Source organism: Pezoporus wallicus, unplaced genomic scaffold (assembly GCF_028554395.1).
Source record: "Pezoporus wallicus isolate ANWC-B61680 ecotype Strahan unplaced genomic scaffold, APGP_CSIRO_Pwel_v1 contig_3952, whole genome shotgun sequence".
In the NCBI taxonomy this organism is placed as follows: Eukaryota; Metazoa; Chordata; class Aves; order Psittaciformes; family Psittacidae; genus Pezoporus; species Pezoporus wallicus.
This window is the reverse complement of record NW_026635034.1, coordinates 14110410-14137904: the sequence shown is the minus strand read 5'-3', so window position 1 is coordinate 14137904 and position 27495 is coordinate 14110410. Positions and strand designations below refer to the sequence as shown.

At 39.4% G+C, this 27495-nt stretch overlaps 1 protein-coding gene across 1 annotated transcript in view; it reads right to left on the bottom strand.

Moving 5' to 3' along the window:
• USP3 (ubiquitin specific peptidase 3) overlaps window positions 1–27495 on the bottom strand; it is a 42228-nt gene that overhangs the window by 12237 nt on the left and 2496 nt on the right. Inside the window, exons 3-9 of the mRNA XM_057413975.1 lie at window positions 15588–15648; window positions 13167–13298; window positions 6186–6269; window positions 4496–4577; window positions 2333–2415; window positions 1200–1313; window positions 392–505 (exon numbers count right to left, since the gene is read on the bottom strand). Coding sequence (XP_057269958.1) covers window positions 392–505; window positions 1200–1313; window positions 2333–2415; window positions 4496–4577; window positions 6186–6269; window positions 13167–13298; window positions 15588–15648 — 670 coding nt within the window. The remainder of the gene's footprint in view (window positions 1–391; window positions 506–1199; window positions 1314–2332; window positions 2416–4495; window positions 4578–6185; window positions 6270–13166; window positions 13299–15587; window positions 15649–27495) is intronic.

Genomic DNA, 27495 nt, shown 5'->3' with positions numbered 1-27495 from the left:
CTGTAAGTGCTGTAACTAAATATAACTACATGTCCTGGGCATGACACTACACCACCTTCTTACTGCAACCAAGCCTGCATTCTGTCAGCACCATCCACTTGGCAAGTCATTATGTTGATTTCTCTGCCCTTTGAAGCAGTGGCTCCAAGGTACAACTACTATTATTTCAGTACTTGAGAAGTTTGTCCTCTCCAACAATGTAGCATGTGGTAGAAGGGCAGGGGGGAAAAAGCACAAAACTGTAGATCAAAATGAAGATCCTTTTCAAAGCATGTTTGTGGGCCTACGGGAAAGCTGCAAAGTGCATCCTGCAGACTCAGCACATTTTAGAGTAGGACACCAGCAATGCAAGGATGCAATCAAGAACATTGCTGCTCTTTACAAAACTTACCTAAAATTTGGCATGATTTTCCAAACAACGTAGAATAAAGATTCTGGACTAAATGCAGTTTGGCTTCCTTGCCATAAAGCACAGAGCGTCTTTCTGAATTCTTCCACCAATGAACTTGAAAGAAAGTAAAAGCTTGTGATTAATATGCGTTTCTGTTACAATGCTTAAAGGTGTACTAGCTCAACACTACATTACTTTGGTTAAGATTGTAACGATTGGGTAAATATACTTTCAGGTACTTCAAAAATACTACGTCTAAAATCCTACCCATAAAGTTGAGGAGAGACACAGGTCAGGAAAATTACATTTCACATCTTGAGGACTCACCTGGAAATCTATCCACCTTTTGCCATTTTACTGGAGACTGCTAACGTTGTCCCTTCAACACATGCTCAAAAAAGCTACGCTTGTGAATCACTTACTCTGATTTTCATTTTATTGTATTTATTTTTTTGGTAGTATGTTCACATGCAGACACATCCCCATGACTATTTTAGCTGGAATTAAGTAACATCATGCCTGGAGTACGTATAACTAGCGCTTCTTAACTGTACTTTAAATGCAGTTACGCACCATTGCTTTCTGATGCCTCAGACTGTTGCCCTCGGCAGCAGCAGACTTACATAAAAGCAAACTGCAAGTGATACAGGTTTCTTTGTTGGCACAGTCAACTGTTTTTCTGTGACTCTGTTCCCCCATGAATCATTTTTCTATGACTCTGCAACACTGAAAGCCTATAGTGACTCTGCTGCCCAAGCATTTGCTGTTTTCCATTCAAGCTCCGTGCTAAAAGGAACGTGAAGCTTACACATTGTTATCCCCCTGGCTCCTGGTGTGGTAAGTTCGTCTGCCTGCAGTCTTCCCATTCCTCAGCTCCACAGCAGGCAACTCTTTGAAGTAACAGCAAAACTGTTGAATGTTACTACAGAAAAAGAAAAAAATTAATTAAACCCTTAAAGGGCAGAGAATAAAGAGAATATTAAGGATTCTGGAGTCTGTTCTTTGAAATGCATAAACACAACCTCGTGCAATGGTAAAGACAATGCAATCAATTCAAGAAATACAAGAAGCTAATATTCAGCTTCTATAAATACCATTATTGTCCCAACTACCTGAAATAATTACATTTTGGCTCTGCTTTGACTAAGAGATACCACGACAGACTGAGGTATCAGAAGGTTTCCCCTAACAAACCAGACTGCATCTTCTGAGTCTGTGTCTACCTCCACCTACCACTTTTAATCTCTGCCACCAGTCCCCATAACATAACATAAGAAGCAAGTGCCTGAACACATTGAACACACTGTGGTTAATGGCTCAATGTCCAACTGAAGATCAGTAAGTAACGAGTGGTGTCTCTCAGGGTTTGTTGTTAGGTGCCCCTGCCCATGGCAGGGGGGTTGGAACTGGATGATCCTTTCCAGCCCTAACGATTCTATGATTCTATGGTTCCAACTCCCAAGAAGGAATCCTGAATGATGGAAAAGAAAACTGAGACCAACTAGTCTTGCTACAGCCCGACCAGTAGCCTCCCAGTGAAGTAGGCAAACTCAGAAGTGCAAAAGGACAACTAAAGAGCAGCAGTGGTCTTGCCAACAGCAAAATGAAGTCTCACATCTCAGCACTGCAGAAACTGTTCTCCTGCACACTTCCATGAAGACCCTGTCCCTCAAAGCACTGTCTCTGCTTTCAGTGACCATAACCATCAACATGTTTCATCAGCCTCAGCAATTAAACAGCAGCCTCTTTTTCCACTGAGGATATGGCAGGCTTCCTCTGGAACCCCTTCACACTGCAAAACACAGTTTTATGGTACCTGCACCCACCCGCTCCTGCAAATCCAGGTACACTTTCATACAGTGGTAACGTGCCAAATTCACTGGCTCAATGCTGCAGCACACAAGCACTCTCACAGAGGTGTGGTGAAAGCTTTGCAGGTACCTGAGTGACTGAAGGATTGCGTTCATGAAACACGTATTCCCCAGGTTCCGAAGGCCTGTGGCACAAAGGGCAGTGGTGCTTCCCTGGAAAGGAGAACAGTGAAGTTAAAGAAAGACTTAGCACTGCTCCCTCACTTTCTCCTCACAGAACTATTGCTGTTACATCAGCACAGATTTCAACAATAATAAACTACACTGTTTGAGAAGTTCAGTTTCAAAGCCAAAGCAATCACCTCACCAGCTCAAACAGCCTTGAAGCTCCATCTTGATGTGAAACCTGTTCCTTACTCACTCCTGTCAACACAAAACTATACTGCATCTTTTCTTACGCAAATAAATCAAGATTAGGACAAAAGAGACTTTTTATGGTAAGTATTTGTGTATGTTACACATTTACACTCCAGTAATGTTCAGTGAGAACTGGACAGCAATTTCCCAGAAGTGCCTTTGCAAAATGAAAATACCAGTCCTTATCCACCTGATCTCATGCCTAATATGCACAGTATGGCAGCCTGCAGGATGTTTTTAAGTCACCAGCTGTCTTGGTTGAGTTTTGTCATGGCCAGAAGGGTTTGGGAAAGACAAGCAACAGAATTTATTTGGGAAAGAAACAGTCAAGTTAGACTGCTCAAGGAAAACAGCAAGGTGTTAAAGAGAAGCAAAAGACACACCATTTACAGCCTAGGAGTTTCAATAGGTTAGAGCAACATTACGCTCAGATGAGCTTCCTTTTTGCCAAATAATCTTCAGGGTGGGCTGGGAGGAGAGGGAAGAGATATCTGGACAGCATTGCACTTATGATTTCTAGAATGCACAACACTTGGATGCATTTTGTTGTCTACAAAATTATTACATTGGAAGTTCAAAGTTTTGGGCAAAGTTTTGTCTACAGAAGGATCCAGGGTGCCAACAATAAGAAGATTCTCTGCTGCAGTGGGTAATATTCAAGTAATAATAAAACTAAGAAAACAGCACAGACTAAGAGGAATTAAAAGCAACATTAAGTTCATGCGTTCTAGTTCTGTCTTCTTACGCAAATGTTGCTAGAATTTTCCTTCTGGCTTTTACTGGCTTTGAGTTTTCTACACAGTGATGCTGTGTGTTGTCATAGCAAAAACACTCCACTATTTTTCCTGGGCTTCCTCAATCACCCTAAGATTGGGGCAGTACAGAAAGCATACACAGCACAGTCACAGCACCCCAAATTGACTGGAGGAAGTGCATTTTAAAGTGACTAATCTCTCTCTCCCCCAGCTTCGAAAACCAGCGACTGCTTTGTTCCCACCACTCTTCTTTCCATTTATACTCCTCTCAAGAACTTTTCTTTGTAATTAGGTACCCGTTTCTCATAGCTGAAGACAGCCATTATTACAGCTTTACCCTTTGTAACTATGTTGCTGTCCTACCACTCCTCCCAGCTGGGGGGTGAAAGGAAGCAGTTACACACAGGATCTCCCCTCTTCCCCTCCTACAGTCTGAGGGAAATCATGAAGACTTGACACTCCCTCATCCCAGCCTGTGGATAACAGACATTTAGTTGGGGACATTCTTTGTCTGGAAGAAACTGTGCAGCCCTTCAGCTACCTAGCAAGGGTGGTTCATTCTCCCCTGGGTGGTATTCTGCAGATCTGGAGTTAGAGCAGGAAGACGAGAGTGAAAAGCTTTCAGAATAGTCCACAGTTCCTTTTGAAAGCAAGTTTTAAGAAGCTCCTAAAAAAAAACCATTGGGGTTTATTTCTCACTTTCCCCCCAACATCTACTCTCCTATCCCCTCAAAAAACTGCACCTGATTGTTATTTTTTTTAACAGTGCAGAAGGTAAAGAAGCAGCCCCTTGTCTGCTCAGGAAAGTCTTATGTCTAGCCCCTTCCGATTTCAATGATCTCACCAAGTTCAAACTGCCCTGAAGCTCCACCCTGACATGAAACACTCCTTAAGCACAGAGAAGTTCAAAGTATAGGTCAACATAAATGCAGCAAACTATCAAATGTCCTTTTGTGAGAAGGGGCTCTCCTAGCAGCATGGTCAGGAAATGAGAAAGATAAAGTTCACAAGCAGAATTCAGGTAACTGATCGTATCGATTTCAAGTCCAGGCTAACTATTAGCCTCAACAGGTTTAAAAATAAACCTCTTACACTCACTGTAACCAACCTGTCATACTTACATTTACTTTTAATAACTTGCTGTTCAGAGATGAGTTTTCCAAGAGTTTTCTTTTCCTATGTCTGTCTGATGTAAAGGCTGAACTGGTGGAAAGTAATTAAAAGAGGTTACTTACTATAAAAACCAAATACGGTGTGAAAAAGACAACAGATAATCATCATAATGCTTAACACAGTGATTACATCTGCCATTAGCTGTCATTAAGACAGCAAAGAGTTTCCTGATTGCAACATGTTTTTCACAGCTGTAAAACAGACTGCATCTCCCTCGGAGTACAGACGCACATCCTGTTTTCAACACCAATGTCCAAGTTAATTGCCTTAAGTTATGCATGCTACAGTAGGAACCCTCAAGAGCGGCCTTATTAGCATGCTATTTTTCCTCTAAAACATGAATACTTTTCCTTAATCAAAGGAATACTTAATACAGAATTTTCCAGAAAATACTTTTATCAGAAGAATCGAAACTTCGAAAGATCAGGAAAAAGTTACAAAAAATCAGAAATATCCCAAGTGCTAGCACTTCGGTTTTATAGCTGACTTCTCTTACTTCAGTAGAAATACGTGATGTTTCTGTAACGTTAATACAAATTTACAATTAGTAATTCTTTTCCGCATCACTGGAAATTACTGCCCCCTCAATTCTACCCCTTTGTGGCTGCTCTCTAATCCAACAGCAAAATCCTAAACTTGGTCCAGATTTCAGGTTTGGGTTTTGTTTCTTTTTGTTAATTAAAAAGCCCTCCAAACATTCAACATCCTCCACGTTGTTACACCCAACAAAAGCCTCCACAGCACCATGTATATCCCAGTTACATTTCCAAAATACTACTGAGCACTTCTCATTACACTTAAAACATCTTTATACCTCCTTACATGTACCTGAGAGGCCCAGTAAAAAGAGAATGGAAAACAATGAAAATATTACCTGCAGAGTAGGTATTAACATTACCTAGAGAGTAAGTGGCATGCTTAACTCAAGGAGGATCCAGAAATTTCCCCCAAAATCACAGCAATTTCTTCACAGGAGTCCTGTTTGAACTCTGGGGCATTCAAACCTATTTGCAAGCACTGCATGCACATGTACTTCTCCCTAGTCTTACATAAGATTTCCAACCAAACTATGAAAAGACTACTTGCTATCTAGCCTAGCACTGGCCACAGCATCTGCCCCACATATTGTAATACCTGCTTTTCAGTGGAACAGCACCAGATAAAGGCAGAGGAAAAACACATCTCTTCTGCACGATTTCAAGTTCATAAGCCTTCTTCACTTTTTGGTTTGGAAACAAAATTACACAATTAATAGGAAGACTGCTTGTACCTGGATATTTGCTTCCATTTCTCTGCTCCAAAAACTTACTCATTTTGAAAAAAAACTATGATTCTGTCCTGGAAATTCTCTCCCTTTTAGATGGAGAAAGTCAGTAACTATTGGCTAGTTAGCAACAAATCTAAATTTCTGCATCACCATACACTGCTTCTGTAAGATTTACTGTATAAGAAAAAGAAGCAACAAGAACAAACCCATTTGTTCAGGGATGAAAAGGATATTTAAACATACATACATACACAGAAAGACCAGAATATCTGTATTAAATAACATACATACCCATAAACCAGAAATACCACTTAAATGATGCGATATTACAAGGCCACTGAATGCAGTCTGGATGTAAACAAACTACTTACTTTTCCAAGTTCTGTAGGTGCTCTCTGACCTTCTGTACCAGACCCAGCTTGGTGTCATTGACTACAAAATCATCACAGCGGTAACTGCAATAAAAACTTTTATCAGAACATGTAAAGGATTTCAGAGAATCGTAGAATAGTTAAAGCTGGAAGGACCTTAAGATCATCCAGTTCCAACCCCCCTGCCATGGGCAGGGACACCTCCCACTAAACCATGCCACCCAAGACTCTGTCCAACCTGGCCTTGAACACCACCAGGGATGGAGCATTCACAGCTTCCCTGGGCAACCCATTCCAGTGCCTCACCACCCTAACAGGAAAGAACTTCTTCCTTATATCCAATCGAAACTTCCCCTGTTTAAGTTTTAACCCATTACCCCTTGTTCTGTCACTACAGTCCCTAATGAAGAGTCCCTCTCCAGCATCCTTATAAGCCACCTTCAGATACTGGAAGGCTGCTTCAGTGAAGTACTCCAGAACAGCCATGCAAGCCTTTGTGCAGGAAGCACTGAAGTGATTCTGTGGAAGAGGGGAGCACAACACCTACTCAGCTTGGTTCCCTCTGAAAAGTACCCTATAGCAAGGTAAAGTACAGGCACTGTCTTATGAGATGCTTTTTCTTCTAGCTCAATTCTTTATCAGAAATCAGAAGCATCATGTACTGCTTGTCACAATGCAGAACTGCAGTTCAGCAAAAATTCAAACACAGGGTGTAACCAAAAGCAGCGTCAGGATACAATCTATGGAAGATTTATCAGAATAGATCAGCTGACAGCAAAGGTTTTATTAACGCAGAGCATAAATCTATTTATTATAATACCACAAAGCTATCATTAAAGCTTGAGGTGCTGAACAGATACATACATAATGTAAGTTTCTGCTACAGAAATAAGACCAGGGAAGATGAACTAAAAGATTACGCGGTTTGTCAAAACTCACACCGGAGTCTGTGGCAATTCGCACCTCATGCTTTAACCACAAATATCGCTCAATCTCTCACACAGTCTTTATATATACAGAAACTCTCCTGCAACTTAAGGTAGTACATTGAGCTTTTTCAGGGTAAGTGCAAAAGGAAGTAACTGAGCTGAAAAACAAAGCTGATTCCCCCAAAGCATCAAAGCAAATGTAAAGCCAAATCAAAACGTCCTCTCAGCAGAACCAAGGATTACAAAAGTCTACAATCCAACAATGTTCTACGAACATCTTGCGTTTCCTAAGAAACAAAGATGTTCATTATGATTTAATATTAAAACTGTGGGCTTGTAAGGCCTCATACAGTGCACAAAAGCAGATTATTGCTAAAGGGGGGAGTAGGATCTTTAAGGGAATGCTGAAAAAAAAACCACACCTTTTTTCACTATTTTCCAGAGTACATGTAAATCCACGGTGCATGACAGCTTGTGGACAGTAGTAAAGAAAACTGTCACAAGGAAAACACTGCTGCAAGGTGGCATTAACTTCTGCTGCCTTGCTGTATTCTAAATCCCTTGCATTTCTTGCCTGATCAAACTGCAGCTTAAAATTGTGGCAGGTAACTTAACACTTCCTGTGAAGAAAATTAACTCACTCTGGATATATTTAATAACAGAACTGCAGCTAATTTCTCCCCTTTCCCTTTGGCACAGGACAGGTTCAAATGTGGAATACATCCGCATCATCTCAAGTTACTCTTCTGCTGGAGCAGATCCATGCTTTGGAAGTTAATGAAGCTATCGACTTCAGGCACAACTGGTATTTACAACATGCTTTGTTGCACAAACCTGCAATACATTTCAAAGGCATTAATGCTACTGTTAATTCAAACACTGAATTCCTGGGAAAAGGCCCTTGCCACCGAAAGGAGTCTGTCAGACCAATGTGTCCAGGATCACTACTGATTTTTGCCTCCAAGAGGAGAAATTAATACAGCTCTCCAGATTTCCAAACACTGACCGCAGCCCTTACATAACATCTCGAAATTATTCAGACAGCTACTGCCAGTATCAGATTATATTATTATTTTGTTAAAGATTGCCACAGACCTAGTAAGTCTGGAAGAACGAACAAGTCTGTAAATGTACTTATTTTTCAGCCATGCTTTAAGTAGTCCTGTTCAGCTTTATCAGCCACCTACAATTACCTAATGAAGTGTTCCTGCTTTTGCCACTCTCACAGGACACCACACCTCAAGGACAATCATCAGAGCAAACTGTCCAGGCCAGCTCTGCTGAGAGGTAAATATGGTGCAGGTACATACAGTAGTCCAACCCCACTTTAATACCAAGCCTGCCCACAACCCCAGGTATACCAGCACAATTACATTTATAAACGCTTATAAAGAGGAAATGAAAGCAGATGCAAGTTCACCAAAAGCCTCTAAACCAACTCATTCCTGAAAGATTATTTAATACTTGCTCCCATGTCCTAAAGATCATGCTAACATCGGTTTTAGTCTGATCTCACATACCAGTTTCACATGTACATACAATTGCGAGTTACCACTTTCCCCAAGATGGGGGAATAAAACCAAACAAATCATTAAATGTCAGGGTCCTTGGAACAGCGGAAAAGTGATTTAAAGACTCATTTTAAATAAGACAACATTTTCCTATTTTTCTTTTTAATGGGCAGGTTTTTTTAAACCACTTCCCTTGCAACACTGAGGAGTCACCACTACTACTAGTAATAACAGCACTACAACCAATCTCTTCTGGGTAACAGAAGTAATCAGCTCAGGAAGTAGTTTATGCTTCAATAGCTTAAAATTTGCAAAGCCCACACACCTTAAAGGTAAACTGCTGAGAGATGACCTCCTGTATGTGAAGCTGACATTCAAAACATGTTTATTTGTGATCCTCAAGATTATCACAAATTAACAAAACACCTTTTTGCATACAGCAGTTCTACAATACGCTTTTAACAGCAACTGTATGGAACAAATCCTCTGTTTCAGGAAGGGTCCCTGGTATGGGTTAACACAATATTTTCTTTTCTATACATCTTCTATTTTTAGCACCTCTGCTACCTCCAAGGCCTGGTCTTTTCTGGCCTCCTTTGCTGCTAAAATGGCAGCAAGCCAATGAATGTATGCGTTGCTCTGGGGAACACTTCAGCTTAGTGCTGGTGCTGGCTGTTTCAGTAGGCTACAGAACTCCATGCTATGTTTTAAAGTCCTCATCGGATTTGAAGAATTACAGAACAGGAAAAAATAAGAAAATCCAAGTTTCCTTCATTGTGCTAACACTATATATGAGTGAACTAACTCAAGTTTACTGTCTTGATAAAAGGCTTTTTATGTTCTTTAATTTCCACTGACTATAAAACACAAAATAATGGTTCCAAGCAATTTAGTTTTCAGATGCCCATGCACTAGCCCAGTAAATGTTTTCTACATAGAACCACCATCACAAACAACGACTAATAAAGAAATCCTTTTAAGTCCTTGGCACTTAGTTATTTTTATATCAGCTTGGGGGGGGGGGGGGTATGACACGACACAGGACATGGATGGACAAACACAGGAACACACACACAAGCACAACCATGTCCCTTTAAGAGATAACAAGGGGGTTAATGGGTCAGAAATCTGACCTGCAAATTGGGTCTGGGATTAAATGAACACAGGAAACATATTATGCAAATACATAAAGAAGGCAGCCTTTCTTCTTCTGTGCTAACCAGCTGTCTGTGCACTAGCACAGAGAAAACCAATTCACAAGAGTTCTCTTTCAGTAAAGGTATTTCTGAAAGCAGATTTCTTACACATATAGTTTTACCTCTTGCACACTGAAAAACCACCACTAACACAGCAGGAGAAAGCACCATAGGATAGCTTGAAGATAAAACAGATTTGTACTTCTTGTAAACTCTTTGTGCTTAGAACTAACTGAAAGGCTGATTATCTCCAAAAAGTGGAATTTGAGAGTCTCTTTGTCAGTGCTTAGGGTACCAAACATAATTCAGGCTGAAGATTGAGTATTGCATCTACTGTCTCAAAAGTAATCAAAGAATCAAGAAGAGAGTTGTATTCTTACAATAGAGATTAACCTTCTCTCAACTTTGCCACTCTAAAGACTCAACAGGCAAATAAGGACACAGAAGAAAGACCAAAACACTCTGGAAAGCAAATCCCTAGTTTCCCAGTACTCAATGGTATCTCAAGCATGACTCTATTTTTCAAAACATTACCAAATTCATAAATACAATAAATACCTTATCTCAGATTAACAATACAGAAATTAACCACGTCTTAACCGGAACCGAAACATTTTCCTTGCAAAGCTATGTTGAAAGCTTGTCTTCAAAGAAAACATATGCACCTAGCCCTACACACCTAGCCTTCCAGGCTGAAATAGAGTTACAGCAGATGGCTTTATCTGGCTTTGGTTTACAGCAAGATTGCATGCGAACTAGAAACAATATTCAATAAACCTCAGTAGCTTTAACAGTCACATAGTATTTCTTCCCCTTGGACTGACAAGAACAGCTAAGGCAAACCCCGGGCTGTGTTATCATGACTGCATGAAAGTTTATGACACGGCCAAATAAAAATCTAAGGATTAAATGCCTTCTGCTTAAAAAACAGCCCAAAAGGCCTGTTCACTGCTACTATCATGCAAGCTAAGGAACACGGGCAATTAACAAGGGCATTCTACTCAACTCTGTGTGGTTAACAAAACTGCAAAGAAAAGCGTAAAAGCCAGCACTACATCAAAATACCTCCCTTGTTTTTACAGTAGAAGTAAAATTCAATTAAGTGTTAGAATAGTATTTACTTGAATGTCCAAATTATTGTAAATGCTAGCATAAAACACTAATCTTTTAAAAGTTTACTCCAAAGAAACGTCATTGCATAAACATACCACCTACTGGATTCCTATAGAAAATGAAGCAGCTACCAAGTAACATCTCAAAATTCAATCTCCACAGTAGCAAGTCACTACCTGAATTCACCCAACTATTTGCTTTAACTGGCAAGCACTGTTTGATAGCAGCCCACACTGTACTGTCTGAAATAAAGGGGCAGAAGTTGGTCAGAATCCTTTCTGCTTCATCTTTACGCATTCAAGCTCACTTCCACTGAACAAACTGGGTGCAATGACAAATCCAGGTATCTTTTTCTGATGACCAGCTAGGGAAAAAAATAAAAAATAATTTTAAAAAGCCTAATTGTAAGCAAACATACACTGCTTTTAAAACCTGTTCAGCTTCACAGGAGAGTTATAATTTGATAGTGAATTATACACAACAGGAATTCCCCAAGGCAAAGCTCTCTACAATTAGTTCCAGTTCATCCATAGATGACTCAGCCTTCTACTTAGATTACAGCAGAAAAGACATCACATGCTAAACTACTTCTCATCCGCCCTACCACAGATATGCCGTGAAACATCAGTGGGCTTCCTAAATGTGCGCCTACCTTTCTTCACAAGCATAGTTTCTTTCAGTAACAGATCCTGTAGTTCTTAGTTTGGCTGTCATTCTGCAATACCCGTGTCATGTTTGGGATACGACTGGCTGGGTACTCTGACCTGCTAGTGTAACTCATCAAGCCTCAGCAAGTTGGCCATACTATTTGTCATAGTAAATGGAGATGCAATCAAGACTTCAAATACCCTGCTAAAACTCCTCCACACATTACTACCTTCAGAGTGACTAGAAGATAGGTCATACTTCAAACAAAACAAAAACCCACAGCACAGAACTCAGTTGTTAACAGCATTAGAAAGTGGAATTAGCTTCCCACAGCTGCTTCAATGCTGTTAAACTGCGCATATACATCACTTGGAAAGAATCTTATGTTTTCACATAGGAGCAGATAAAAGTGATGGTCATCTAAATAAAATACAAATAGAAGCAAAATCCCCATACATCACAAAGCTGAGTGCACCATCTGAGTAATTCCCGAGTTGCTCCAAACAAAATGTCTTCAGGTGAGACCACTTAACTGTGATTTTACTTGAAGGGGCTAAAAACACTTTAAAGAAATATTCCTGATAAATCTAGATTCCCAAACTTCAGCAAACAGATTCTTTCCTGATGAAGTACACAAAAGATACCCATCAGCGGAGCTACACACTCCGTAATTGTACAAGACCATAACACGCTTACCACCAAGGTTCGCCCTGCTCCAATCCTGCACTGCTACACCACACAAGTAATGACATACATTGGAAACCATGAAGCTAACAGGAAATGGGGAAGTAGCTGTCAACAGTTTTGCTATGGGATGAAGAGGATGGAAGATGATGAATGCATAAAAGCATTGATTCCAACAGTCTTCCAGCCTTTGCTTTCCAAGGAACAAGGAAGATAAGGAACCGAATATTACCAGTCTAACTATTAAATCTCCATAAATAGTGCTCATACCACAATCTAAGAAACTGCTAGAATGAACCACTTCTGTGATTCTGCTACTTAATCTTGCCAGAGATTTGATGTTGCTTCCCAACACGATCCATCACTTTCTTAAACTCATACAGGTTGCATTAAATCTCCAATAGAAAGAAGCCTTTTTTTCTGGAGTGAAGACAGAAAACAATACCAGAAAAAAAAAAAAACAACAAACACAACACACCCATACACACCTCAAGGTCACATCTCTTGGGGAGGAACTACAGAGTATTACTTGCTGACATTCTGACAAATAAAGGATATATAAAAGGCTCACCCATTTGATGGAAAGAGTTAACTACAACCAAGCAGCAGCTTTTGCAATTAAATATGCCCAAAAGCAAACAGAAGCAACTCCAAACCACATAAATAGCATTTATTTCAAAAACCTTCTGCTAAACCATTTGAAATGCAGGGGTTTAGCTGTAACCAGTGCTACAACACACTTGCAAAAGCAGAAGGTTATTTCATAACCGTTTTTAAACAACCAGGTCTGGAAATCAAGAAATGAAGTGCTCAAAAATGTGTGTAATGCCATATACTTCACAGCAGTTTTCACCTTCAGGATGTAAAAATGTTGTCAAATCACAGTGTTTAAACCCTTACCAGTATGTACTGTAACTACTGCAATCCATACACACAGTATGCTGAACTTTCTCTTGTTTTTCTGTTTTCTTATGATGGGTCATAGGAATCTGTGCATCTTCATAATGCTTTTTTGCATGGCCATTCACATATCTAAAATAAATGAAAACCAAACATAAGTCTTGTACTTTTAAACAGTTACTTAACCGACATTCATAGAAAATAAGGAGAAAATAAGCAGCCTAATAAACACCCAATATTTACACAGACATTAAAACAGGCAATTCACCTGTGTGAAAACTCTGGTTACATTTTCTAGCTTTTTACCCCTTTACTCTCCCACAATGTCAAAATTAATCTTTCCAGCTCCTTCACAGCAACCACAGTCTGGCATCCTTGTACCAAACCCTGGGATCTGGACCCTTAACAAACTGATGCAACTTCACAATCCCTTTTTCCATAGCTTTAATGCGGTTAGTTCTCCATATTGCTTTCCCATCTACCTTTCTTATGGTTCTACTTTATTTTCCACACAGCACTCATCATGCTTGAGATCCCTATACAGTCTGCTGACCCCTGTATGAAATCACATCTATTTTAAGCTTTCCCATTCTACAGCACAATTTAATATTAGAGCATTCTGTATTTTATGAAGTTCAAGAATTTGAAAGGTCACATTAACTGAAAAGGAAATCTAAAATCCTACAACTCTTCTGCTGACACAGTGAGCACTGTCATGCTCAAAAACTGAGATCCAGAAAATTAAGCATCTTTAATAAAAAAAGTGTAAATAGAGATGCAATAACCCCAAGAATCAGCCAAAAATCACAGACACACAGGAGTGCATGGCCATACTTCAGGCAATTCTCTTCTCCCTCATTTCTTTCTTGTTGAACTCAGTAATACTAATGGACAGGAACTCTGTACATGCTCCAGACGAAGGTCTTTGTGTTCTACACTTGTTCTCACATGCAGGTGTAAACAGCTCTGCTAATGCACCTGTGCTGATTAAGGCACTGAAGCCACAGGGCTACCAACACTGCTGTGCTGGCAGAATCCCACAGCCTCTATGTCATAACCCAGATGAGACAGTTGCGCTGCAGGAGTTGGCTTTTCTGCCTATCAGTGCAAATGCCAGGTTTAGAAAGCTATGCTCCCACCAGAAATGCTCTGCTGCTGTAACATGGTCGATAACTCTCCCAAATAACTAACCCAGAGGAGGTACTTCAAGCGAAGACCTAAAAAGCCCTATTCTTCTTCCTTTGATCTCAAACATTATCTGAACAGAAGAATATTCCATGTGATTTCACGATCAAAAGGGATCCCATTACAAGGTGCGTGTCATTCCTTATTTTCCATTGTAAGGACGGGAGCAGCTTGAAAAGCCAAAACAAACAGCACCAATAACTGACTCAAAGTCTAATTGCACAGCAGAAAGGTTGTAAGTGGTCAGTGATGTTGTTTCTTTTTTAGTTAGTAAAAAGTAAAACATTCCAAACTATTCACTTCATACGTCACATACCATGAAGCAGCATCCCCTCTCTTAGGTCTAAGTGCAGATTTAGAAAAGAAATTAAGAGAAAATCATTGTCTGTGCTGGAAAAATGAAAAAAGAGGGGAAGTTGCGATCAAGGAAAGGGGGAGTTGTGATAAGAGAAACAAAACCTGGAGTTTATTCAATCTCCTTTAAAAGACAACTTCTCTAAACTTAATGCTGCTTTTCCAGATTAATAGCGCACCAGCACAGACGAAAAGTTCACATCTCAGCTTCTGGCTGAACATCAGCATTAGCTGCATTCTCATTCACAGGTACGTAGCAGCCAATTTTCTACAATTATCCTGACACAGAAATAACAGAACTGACTGTATCAGTTCTCTACAAATTCTTCCATTGTACTTCAACTAATACAGACAAAACACAAGAGTACTCTGAAGGAACTTGGAGAGTAGCTACTCCATTTATGGTATGGCAGTAACTTTGTGCCAAAACTACACTACAGTACATTTAAGGCATTTTCTGTCTAAGCTGGATAGTTGTTGTTTTCCCAAAAATAAGATGTGCCAGCTCTGCGTTTGTGGGCTTCCAAGTATTCTCACTGGTTTTATCTTATTACAATAGAAATACCTTTTACAGAATGGAGCTAGACAATAACACACTGCAGTAGCAGTTCTCCAGGTGCTTTTTGAGCTGAACAATCACATTCACCATCCACTTTTCTTCTGGGGAAAAAAATCATGTTGATTATCACCACTGGACTCTCATAAGGTAACAAAGAAGTGTGATTAGTATAAACATAACGTTACATGAGATCATAAAAGGTTTATTTCAGGGAATTATACGGCATTCAGGAAAATTCTGAATGAAGGCCCTCAGAGTCAAACAACAAAGGAAAAAGATAAAGGTCTGGTTAAAAGATCTGCACACTAACACTTTGTACCCACCTTCCACAATGGACACTGGAGCATGTCAGACAGACCCACGGGCTTTTATTTGACCGGCACACTGTAAAAGATTAAAAAAAAAAGAGTGTCAAATGAATTGGCTCCAATACTACAGTTGTATAATGCATGCTGAGTGCTATCAATAGCTTTGCTGACTCCATCTTAGCAGCACAGTTATATAAAATAGTCAGCCATGTTCATTAACCTCTATTAGGGACTAAACTAACAGACTGCAGAGCTATTGACAGGAAAGCACATGAGCCTTCTCCTGGCTCAGGTTCTAGTTGCAGGCGATACATTTACCTGTTAACTTTCCATGCAAAAAATGTCATTTTGTTAGCATTGCATCCACGAGAGCTATGCTTGAGTTTGAAATACAACACAAATATCAGAAGCACAAATAGCAAAACCACTGGTAAAGTACAAAACCCTTTATGTTTTAATAAGGCCACAGCACTTCTTTTCATAAAACTTGTTCTACAAGAAGGCATTTGAAAGAGGCATTGCTAGAAAGCCTGTCAATCTGATGAGATGCACACAGAATAAATTACTGTGCAATGCATGCTAATACACACCATTTATACAATACGTATTCCTACGCTGCAGTGCTGGTAAAGGCTTTATCCATAAAGATTTTGCCCTTTCAGTCATGCACAAGAAGCTGAGAGGCTATAATGCTAACACAGTGCTGCGCTTCACAATCCACTCAAGACATCAGAAGATGTTACCTATGGTTTTTAGCTATCTCCTAAGACTAGAAAACTTCAATATGGTTGTTTTGAATCTAAAGGGCTTAAAGTGAAAAAAAAACCCAACAGATACTAAAAAATGATGAGACACCATCCCAAGCCAGAGGCCAGCTCCTATCCCAACCTGGCAGCAAAGTCTGCAAATTCAGATTAGAAACAAAAATCTCAATATACCCCACGTAGACCAAACACAGTAAAACAGGCAAGTAGAGCAAAATTCCCATTAGTCAAGTCAATAAAAATTATATGCGTCTTCATAAACAATCACAATTTTGGAGCTACAGCTAAATTGATATTGAAACCTCAAATTTTAAGAGGAATTGCAATCTGGATGATGTCATTGAATGAGGGATGCTGAGATAGACAATGCTTAGATTTGAACAAAGTAAAATTGTTAACTATCCATTAACACAGATTTTACAGAAATAGCATTGCACTTTCAAATACTCCACTGATATGAGAAAAGACAAATTAAATGCTAAATGCACTTCTGCAAGGGCAGAAAACCATGAAAAGATTACTTCAATTATCAAAAAAAAAAAAATACAGAGCGTATGATGCCACCTATTTTTCCTAGACACTACAACTAACTGCTTCTTGGAGCAGTCAGAGAGTCAAAGAGTTAAAATAAGACCTCAGAACCATGAGGGTCTGTGAGGCCAGGGGGAAGAAGGGGCAAAGAGAAGAGACTGGCTTAGCTGCTTGGAAGAGCTAATACACTTCACCATTAGATTTTGCCTTTTTTAAAAAAATAAGACAGAAAATCAGAACTAGCTAGTACTGCTTCTGGAGGAACTGGGGTTTGGATCTGAATTCATTATTACATAGAGTTGTTGTACTCCAATTCACAGGCCCAATCCAAGGAATGTTTTAAGCTAAGAATTTTGCTATGTTCACTGAAAAAAAAGCACATTCCACAGAAATATTATTTGAAGAAATTACTTGAAACTCTTTACTAAAGACTCCAGAACCGTTTTCTTCAACTGCTACAATTATTATTTTACTTGAGAAACACATTTTCTCACGTCTCAGTTTTCTGGGTTTGGTTTTCCAAACCCAAATGTTCCTACGTCTAAAGTTGGTGAGTTCCCACTGTTGTGACCATATTCTTGCGACAGACAGGAGGGCAGCTAGGTAGAGCTGTTCTGGCTTCCATTTCAAGTTAGAAAAGTGGAAGAAGTTTGTCTGATTTGACCAAAATGCTATTGAGAAAACCAACATTTGGCACTGGCAAACAGAAGAGGGGAAGACCCTAAATAGCCCATGTTTCACTTATGGTGGCTATATAGACCACCCATCTACCCTGATACAATTTTACTTTCCTGCATTACAAAAAAACTAACAAAGAGGAAACAGAAACCAAAATCATTCATGCACTTAAACACAGATTAAGTGCTGCATGAACAAACCACTACTCTACACTTTCCTTGCCAGGAACACAAAATGGTCTTTCTAGCATTAAAATCCCAGCAGAAATCTCCCACTCTGAAATAATGTTTTTGCTTTCACTATGTTATCATCTGTGAGCAGAACTGGTTCACAACCAGGAGGTCAAAGCATTACAATGCAGACTCTTCCTTTCCACCACGTACCAAGCTATTACAATTTCACATTCAAGCATTTTAAATACCTGCACTGCTTGCTTGTCAAGTGTGAAATGATACTCAAGTAGTGCTCATTCTGCAGAGGTCTGCACAAAGCAACAAACAATTCCACCAGCTCTGCACAATGCCAAAAAAAATAGCATCCACTAAAATTTTCCATCTTTCCTATCAGGGAATAGGAAAAGATGGCTCATTTGTTTGCTTTAACTTTTAGGAAAAACTTTGCTCCAATTGCATCACATTAGCAATGTGTAGTTTATCTTCTGCACAAACATCTCCTCCCACAAAGAACTCAAATAACACGGAAGTGACTCCCACTAAGATTAAACACAGAAGCCAGTATTAAATTTCTGACCTGCAGTTGCTCTGTTCCAAGAGATTACACAATTGATTTTTTTTTTAAAGGTTGCTGAAGATTGCTTTCTGTATTTCTCTGAGGCTGGCTCAGTAGATACTTGCATCAAAGCTTAGCTCTCTAAGCATTCCTCAATTCAGGTCTTGAAGCAGTTACTGTCTGTTCCTTACTATTAATACATTAAATTAGGCCAGGAACTTCAGGCATTACTCAGGACTTTAACAAGGACAGGCACCGTGGAATGTACAGCCAAAATTCAGTCACTGCCCTGAACTGCTTATAATCTAAATTAAACGTAGACAGTTTGGCTTCACCTGTAAAGAAAGTGCACGTTAGTCCTTTCAGATGTGGTACTGACATGAAAACACTAGGCTTAAAAGTAGACCAGAAACAAGAGACAGATCCATACCAAACCCCTTCTCAATTCAAAGCACAATACACAGCACTGGAACCTGGCCCTTCAAACAGATTTGAGTGTTGAGGACTTTCAGGTCAGACAGTTAACACTGAATCGTGAGGAAAAACTCTCAAACCCATCTATAAAGGTACCTATGCCATCCCTCAATAACTGACATTCCAACTGGGATTTGGGGGGTTTGGGTTTGGTTTTTTGTTAGTGTTATTATAAAAAGAGAAGTGTTGCACTACGTTAGTATCCCCTACTTTGGAATAAGATTACATTCAACAGACTTCTTAACCACATTAAAAAATAATATTAATCTGTCTGTTACACCTTATTTAGTGGTATACAGGCTGCTTTCTCAGCTTGAACTGAAGTATCTACTGCAACAGTTACCAACTGCCAGTTTGCTTTATTTTTAGAATAGCTGGTCAGGCAAAAATGATACTAACATGTCATAAGAAAAAAGGAAAGCAAATCTGCAATGGTATCTGAAGCAGTAAGTTATTTGCCATTTTACATCAATATCAGCTCATTCAGAAACTTAGAAACATCATTTTGCATCATGTAATATGAAGGGAAAATACTGTATTTTACAGAATGATTTATCTAAGTGAAATCTGAACACTCATTTGTTATACATCCTACAAAGCTCTCTGTAAATTAAGAGGTGTACCAATCCATCCCCAAGAGAGCAAACAATTAAACACTCAACCATAACTATTCTATGATTCTATGTACAGACTCACACGTAACTATGGGATCATACAGAGATGTCCCTCCAGCTTCCACTTTCTGTAAATCATCCTGATGATGTTCATCAAGTTATGCCAAGTAGAATGAGCAAGATATGGCTAATCAGTTTGGCACTAACATCACGGGGGCCCCAACCACCCCACCCTCATGATCACTCAAATAATATTTCTGAATCTTGACCTTTTATTTTCTTATTGAAAACTGACTCCAAGCGCAGTCTTGTGAAGTATGACTGTTCCTGGCAAACACTGTATTCCCTACAGAACAAAGCTGCAGATTTCCACTGCAGGAAAGTTACAGCTACATAACAGTATACAAACAACCTGTGAAACCAATAGTTTTGTTTAGATAGCACACTTCATAATTTAGATACTGGCAGAAGAAAAAAGCAGCAGGAAGAAGAAGGGACAAACGGGAAGCAGTCTCTGTAAGGCAGCCAAGTTAAGAAACCTGCAAGCTCCAGTGCCCACCAGAGATCTGGCAGTATGCAGCTGTGTAATCAATGCAAACTGGCAACAACTGTCACAGCAGCACGGGTGACCTAAGGCCATAGCTGCTACAAAACTGTGCTTACATCCAAGTTTTAAAATAGTCCTTTATTACATCACCAAAGACCACAAAATATCAGCACAATAACAGCAATACTTCAGTCTTTCTGTTAAGAGCACACTGGATGGAAACAAGGTTAGTGTCATTAATGTAGTTCCAATAGTCTTTACAGCCTTTATAAATTACCTGGACTTTGTTCTCAAAAGGAGCTGTACCAACACAACTATCTTCCCTGTGTAATTATATGGTTAAATTACAATGACATAATGACCGGCACAGACACATCTTTGGACTAAGCGACCATTTTTTCAGTTCTATTCCTGTTGACACAGCAGGCCAGCTATACTGAGCTAAACTGAAAAATGCCATTGTAACTGTACTTGGCGTCTGCACGAGGAGTGAGATTTACATAGTTGTGGCTGCACTGGTGTACAGCACTGATACTGTGCTGAGCAAATTGTCCCACAAACAGAAGTACGTGTTGACAAACACATACATGCCACATATAGTACAGGGCACATATAGCACATAGCACATATAGCAGACACAAAGTCAATTTGAAGACTGAATGAATCAGCTGAGGAGTTTTCTCCGTTCAAGCCCCTTTTGTTCAAGATAATGTGAATGCCTCAGATTTAATGCACACACCTCCTACCCTTGAAAGACCTTCCAGCTAGACTACTGCTGAGGGAGGACTGACTATTCCTTCTGTTAAATATGGCACTTCCCATGAATAAGTAGTTATCCAGGGGAACAGTGAGACAACGCAAGATAGAGCGTGACTTCCAGCAAGCCTGGCATTTACAGCTTTTACCTAAGCTGTAGTCTCCACAGCAATGAATATTGATATTCTATATTCAAAATCTACCAGATGAAACATTCAGTCATCAGAATTGAGACTGAAACCAAGGATTTCCCAATTCAAACGAACTGTCCAAATCACAACATTACAGAACCATGTGCACTCTCCTTCTGGCCCATAAACTCAGTTTTAAACCAGCATCTACAATATAACAGCTTATCAGGCCAAAAATCAGAAGTCTTCCTCATCATAGAGCAGTCAAGACTGCAGGACATCCGGATATATGCATAATTGGACACTCTGGCACTGAAAAAAACCCACTTTATTTGCCTAAAAAAATAATAGGCGTCCTCTAACGTAAGTCGGTACTTTCCCAGGCAGCACGTAAAATTTCCTAACTGCCATACAAGTTACTTAATACTAAGCATTCATGTACTAATAACACAACTGATCGTGTTCCCAGTTTTTGACTGCACATTCAATTGTGTATTTAAAAAAGGCAGTTGCCGCAAGTATACATGCAAGCTTTGGTATTAACTGACTGTAATGTCTGTTTACAGTCAGGAGGAACCAAAAATACTGAAATGAGCATCTCAACTAAACATGTGGGTAAAATCACAAGCCAGAGCCAGCATTCACATCCACAGAAGTGCACTAAGTCAAAGCAGAATGCTAACATTATTTTACGATCTAGGAGTAGGTTCCAGAACTTACATACTGCGTTAAACATCTGTGGTTGTTGACTGCTTGGGGTTTTCTTGGTTTAGTTTGGTTTTTTTTTTGTTTGGGGTTTTATTTTGGGCAGGGAGGGGTGGGGAGTGGTGTGTTTAAACTGCATACACATGTGGTAAAAGGATCTGCTCTGCGTTTTAGGAACTTAAGGCTAGTCAATTCCAGATGAGTAACTATAATGAAAACCAGGTGACTGGAAAGGGAAGCAAATGTTACAAGAGTAATTTTTTTAAACCTTCAAGTGGGCTAAAGCCCCATTCTAGACAGAGAACACAGGAAAAAAAGAACATTACAGGCTTTGAAAACTAGAAACATGTTCTTCACCTTATGTACAAGCCAGCTGGTTTACTCTGTAGGTTTTAAAGAGTATTCCAATTTGTTTTCAAACTTCATGTCACATAAAGCTCTCCTTTCTATCCTACTGGAAAGCCCATTACAAAAGGTTCATAAATAGACCATATTTGTTCTAAAGTGTTTGATATTAGAAAACTAAATATTCTATTTAACAGTATTTCACATGAGCTTCTTTTGTTAGACATCCTATTGCCTCTTCTAGAAAAACAGCATCCTAGTCAAAATGAAACCAGACAGAAAGGGAAACAGGGTTTAATTACACTATTTCAAATGTTGTTTTAAAATCAGCTAACACCCATGCACTAGAGGAAAAAGAAAAGATCAAATTTAAATTACATTTAAATCAAAGCAAGAGAATTCACAAGGAAGCAAGTTTCCTAGTAAGCATTACTAACAATGCAAAAATGTTAACCATTCTTTCGGTGTTTCATACCCTCGTAACAAAGAGCCGCACAATGAATAGAAGTCTCAACGGTATCAGTCTTAGCCTGACTCAAAACACATTCAAATGTACGAGAATTCAAATAGACTCTGAAGAACATTTAAAGAAACAAACAAGCAACCCTCACTCAGAGCTACAGAAAAAAAAACCAAGTTATTTCTTCTGCTATTATCTTTCAGCCAAAACCAGAAAGATTCAGCTTTTATTGAGAAAACAAACAAGTCATTTTGTGATAGTGAGCGAACTTATGAAATCAACTAATATATGCACTCTTGCGTAATGGTACATGTGGTTTCCTCCTCTTTGTCGCTAAATAAAAGTACTGCACAGTCTCACATAAGAAATTTCACAGATGGTTACAATGAACCCCTCTATTTCAAGAGAGAATCATATATAATTCAGACATACTGAACAACAACTGAGTAAGAATATAAAACACGGGTAAGTGAACAGTTTTTCACAGAACAAATAGGTCAGTGAAGTCCCCAGCACATTCCTAACACTGAAGAATGTTTGTCAGAGAACAATGTGATTAGCTTCATCTGCATGTAATTCACCTCCCCACTTACACTCAGCCACACTGGTTTACAGTTTGGTATTTGGATTATGCAACCAGAATTCCACACTGAAAACTCTGAAGTTGAAAATGCATGTGTTTTCTATTTGCCTATATTCTTAATCCAGTAGTGGAAAAGCAGACAAGGAGGTAAGAAAAACTTCTTTCAACCAGCGTCAACAGACCCATTAGCTCCCTAGGAAGTGGTTAAACGAACGACGGGGGGTGGGGGAGAAGGTGCAAAAAGATCACCTACAGCAGCCATACACAAAGACACCAGAGCATGCTGTGCTGCTGCTTTTTTACGGTAAAGAAGGTGGTCACTTAGCATTCCAACCACACACACAGGTGTCAGCTTTCAGGCTACAATACTGCCATATTTTTTGGTAATTTAGCCTTTCTACACACCAACTCAAACTTCAGGTTAAGAAATGTCAGCCATTGACCTTCCTGCACATCCTACATAAATCACATCTTACCGGACAGCAACAGTAAGAGCACTTGCATTATTTTACTAAACAATCATGGCCAAAAAGCATTTTTAAAAAAAATTAATTCTCCTTTACATTCCAAAACCAATTTCTAGTTGTTTGGCACTTTGATAACTGATTAACAACCAAAATTAAATACACCCATACACATGTTTATATATTTAAAAATTACATGGGTTTAGCCCTCAGAAGAAAACAGATATTGTTCCTCATTACAGTGGTAGCATGCCAAGAAAAATCCATTACTGAATCTTTATGTTAGAGTGAGACATGCAAAAACTCATTTTCAAGCAGCAGCCAGAAAAAACACAGCAAAGCCAGCAGTGTAATGTAGATTTTAAACCCTTAAAGAAAGGAATCCTTACGAGTCAGTGGTCAGTTGCAGGTCAAAATATTCAAGCTAGAAATGCGAGAGAGAAGAGGGGAAAGACAGCAAGACGACTTCTTGCTTTCTTTATATAACCTAGTAATTAATCCATCTATTTGCAGTTCCCACTATTTCCTTCCTACTTCCCCAATACTAGCAAAGACACATTAATAAGCATCCCTGAGAAGAAGAAAGAAATCAAGCGTTCAGTGGACAAGAACATTATCAAATGAAAAAACTTCTGAAACGAAGGTGGAAAAAAAACCTTCAAAAAGGGCCATGGCTATCTTGAGAAAATGCACTTGTATTTGGCCATGGACAGTCAGACGCTCACATTCGCACAGAATCCTAAATGATGGACCTATAAACTACCTTGAAAAATCAGTATCTGTCTGTTTGGTGTTGGTAAGGACCTCCTACACCCACCCCAAGCCTGACTGTAACATGCCACTTGGAAGCTGAAAAGCTGTCTGCTTGCAGGACTGGGAGGTGAGCTGGCAGTTCAGACTGCTTAATGGTTAAATGTCACGTACAGTTTAAAACACCCTCTTACAATTAAGGAAACAAATCATTATGGATACAAAACCTTACACTACCCCCACCATAACAAGGACACAGTAAAGCAGTAAATATTTTACCAGCTATAATTCTAATTCACTCTACAATAAAAACTGTTTCCTTTAATCATCTCAAAATACAAATCAGAAAAGCCTTAACTAGTTTTCAAAAGTAGATTTCTGATTTCTAACCTCCATGGAGTATTTTAATTAATGGCCTTTAACCACATTTTACCTAGGCAGTGAGTGTTTGTTAAAAAATGAAGCAGTTACTAAATGACACAAGTAGCACTGATCAAATGAGAAGTGGCTCAAAGCTTAATTTCATTCCCAGCTGGGTCTGAAACTTTAGGAATCCCAAACACAGGTGTGACAAAAACATAACTGGTCTAGCTCTGTGGGCCTCAGCACCTTGCAGCAATCAGTAAACTAAAGAATAGTGCCTTTAACACCTGCACATCTTCAAGGTCTTGGGAAAGGCAGGTGAGAATCAGCCTGATTACATTTAAACCAGCTGTAATGAGATTTGCACTAATCTGGATAAATCAAGAGTCTGCCATGTACACATGAGCCTCTTTCACACACCATTTGTGTTTGCTTCCCACTTCCACAATGCCTCCTTATCGTATCAACTATACAAGAGAAAATTAGGACCTCTATTAATAAAAAAGAGAAAGCAAATGGAGAGACAAACAGTCACAGAGATGAAGAAACTACCAAGGAGAGATTAAAGGGAAAGCAAAGAGGGTCGAAGTTTGTGTACCTGAGCTTTTACAGTATGTTTGTTCTGGCACTGACTGCAAGAGTCCAGTGCCAAAAAATTTTGGCAGAAGCTGTTCCCTACCCCAGCGAAAAGAGAACAGCGTGACTGATTTAACTGAGAAAACACAACCAAAAAGTGAAAAAACATCGAAAGCAGTCTTATCAGTACAGTCATGTTCGTCAAAGTTCTCCTACTCAGCTGAAAACATTTGCTCTCGCATATAAATAAAGCATTTGGTGATGTTCAGGGTTATTCTGAACCGAGTTTCCCAAGTAATTTACTAAATTACTTTAAACACAGAAAAAAAGGCATTAATTCAGCATGTGGATCTCTACCATAATCATGGTTCACTAGGCCTCAGACAGCTTCCTGGTGCGAGCTCTCCTCTGTACTTCCTATGGTCCCTACGTCATGTGCAGATGCCACGATACATGTTTCTGACCAACAGTGAAGTTACAGACCTTACTCAACAGCAGCTAGAATGCAAGAAACAGATGCCAGCCAAACACATTTAGCTTCTGCAGGAAATACCCATCCTCAGCCAGAGCTGCTCTTCAATATTTAACAACATTACATTATTTAAGAAATAGTATTCAACTGACAGTGATCTGAAAAGCAAGCTTGAAATATACCTCAGAAGTTAATTCCCCTTAAAAAAACAAACCCAAACCACCAAATCCTCCTTTCAGCAGACACAATCCTACCTGCCTGCAGCTGTTCTTCTAAAAAAGTAAATTCAAATTCTACATCGAACAATCAATGCACCCATTGAGAACAACCAATGAATCCTTAACCATGCACTAAAAAAGCTGGGAAAACTCTCCAGACTTGCTCAGGTGTGCTTGGAAGATTGCAATCTCTCTGAGGTGAGGCCTGGCTCCTTGTGGTTTGACGAGACTATGACAAGTTGTTGAGAAATACCACATCTGAGCTGTTCCAGGGTGCTTTTCATAATTACATGATTTGCACAACAGTGCTGAAGGTGTGGCACATCACACACATCAACTGATGCAGCCTGTGACACTCCAGTCTTCCCAGTGCCTCCAACTACTCTGCTTCCAACTTCAGCAGAACTTTCAGAAACTGGAGTGCATGAGAAGACTGCACTCTAATCAGAGTTCGCAGACATCTGCATGCAGCGTTTCATGTGACAGCACTGATTAAAAACCATTTTCAGTTCCTGCACAACTTCTACTTTATACATTTGTCTCCCCTCCTTTTAAATACCCAGTAACAACAACCACCGCCTGCCTCTGGATCTGCCAAAAGACATTCTGCGCTCGCTTTTGATAGTCTTAAATCTCCTCAAAACAAATGCATGCTAGTTTCTGCCTTGCTTACTGTACAGAGCACACTTGACCGCATAAAATAACCAGAGGGAAGCATGCCATTTTCTAAACAGGGGTCCTTAAACTCACAGACTTCTGAACTACACAACAGAAACAGAAGTTCTAGAGACACATAAAAATGAGCACACCATTACTCTTTAATTTGAAGCAAACCCATTCACAGTTGGATCAACATACTGTTCACTGCTTCCTCTTACTGCCTTTTTTTTTTTAAAGAGTCTTCCTTCATCACCAGACCTCTGTAACAACTCTGCTAGGTAGCTTCAAGGGTAACTTACATAGGCCAAAAGAGCAATTCAGGCTGGTGCACACGCTTCTCTAATCAGCTCCTGAGCTTCAGTAAACTTAGCTTCTAAGTATCAGCATCAAACACAACACTCCACTTTATAATGGCACAATATTCAATATCAATTAACAATATTCAGAAGTGCCTCCATATATACCTTGTGAAGTTACTGGCACAACCACGAGGTTTTGTGGAGAGAAGGAAAAGGTACTTAGCCACCATGCATTACTCAGGCAGTGTAACAACTCCAGCTCCTCAAATCGCAGGATAATGACAAAAATAGCCCCTGGCAGTCTGAACTAAGAACTCCCTACTCTGCAGCGATGTTTTGCTCTCACTGGCACACCAGGTGGCTGCCAGAAAGCTTCCTGTATCAGTATCTTCACTTACTCTCCTTTTCTGGAAAGGTCAGCAGCAACTCTGAGCAGGACTGACAAGTTGTGAGTCACTGTAAGACAACGTGCTTGACAAGAGGTGCCTTATAATTACAGACTACAGAAAATTACCTTCTAAATGTTTTTCTCCAACTGAGGCAACACCAACAAGAAAAATAACTTAGAACCTTAGAAAACAGGACCAAAAGGAATAGGAAATGCATTAAATTTTAAGATATATTAATTCATACATGGGAAATTTTCTCCTTTTAATTTTACGTTACCGAGTTACAGCAAAACCAGTAAATAAGAAATGGTATTTATTGTGAATTGAAAGAAAACACTATCACTTATCTTTAAAAAATCAGTCTCATTAAAATGAACACCAACAAGAGACAGTAGTCTATACACCATTAGGGAGT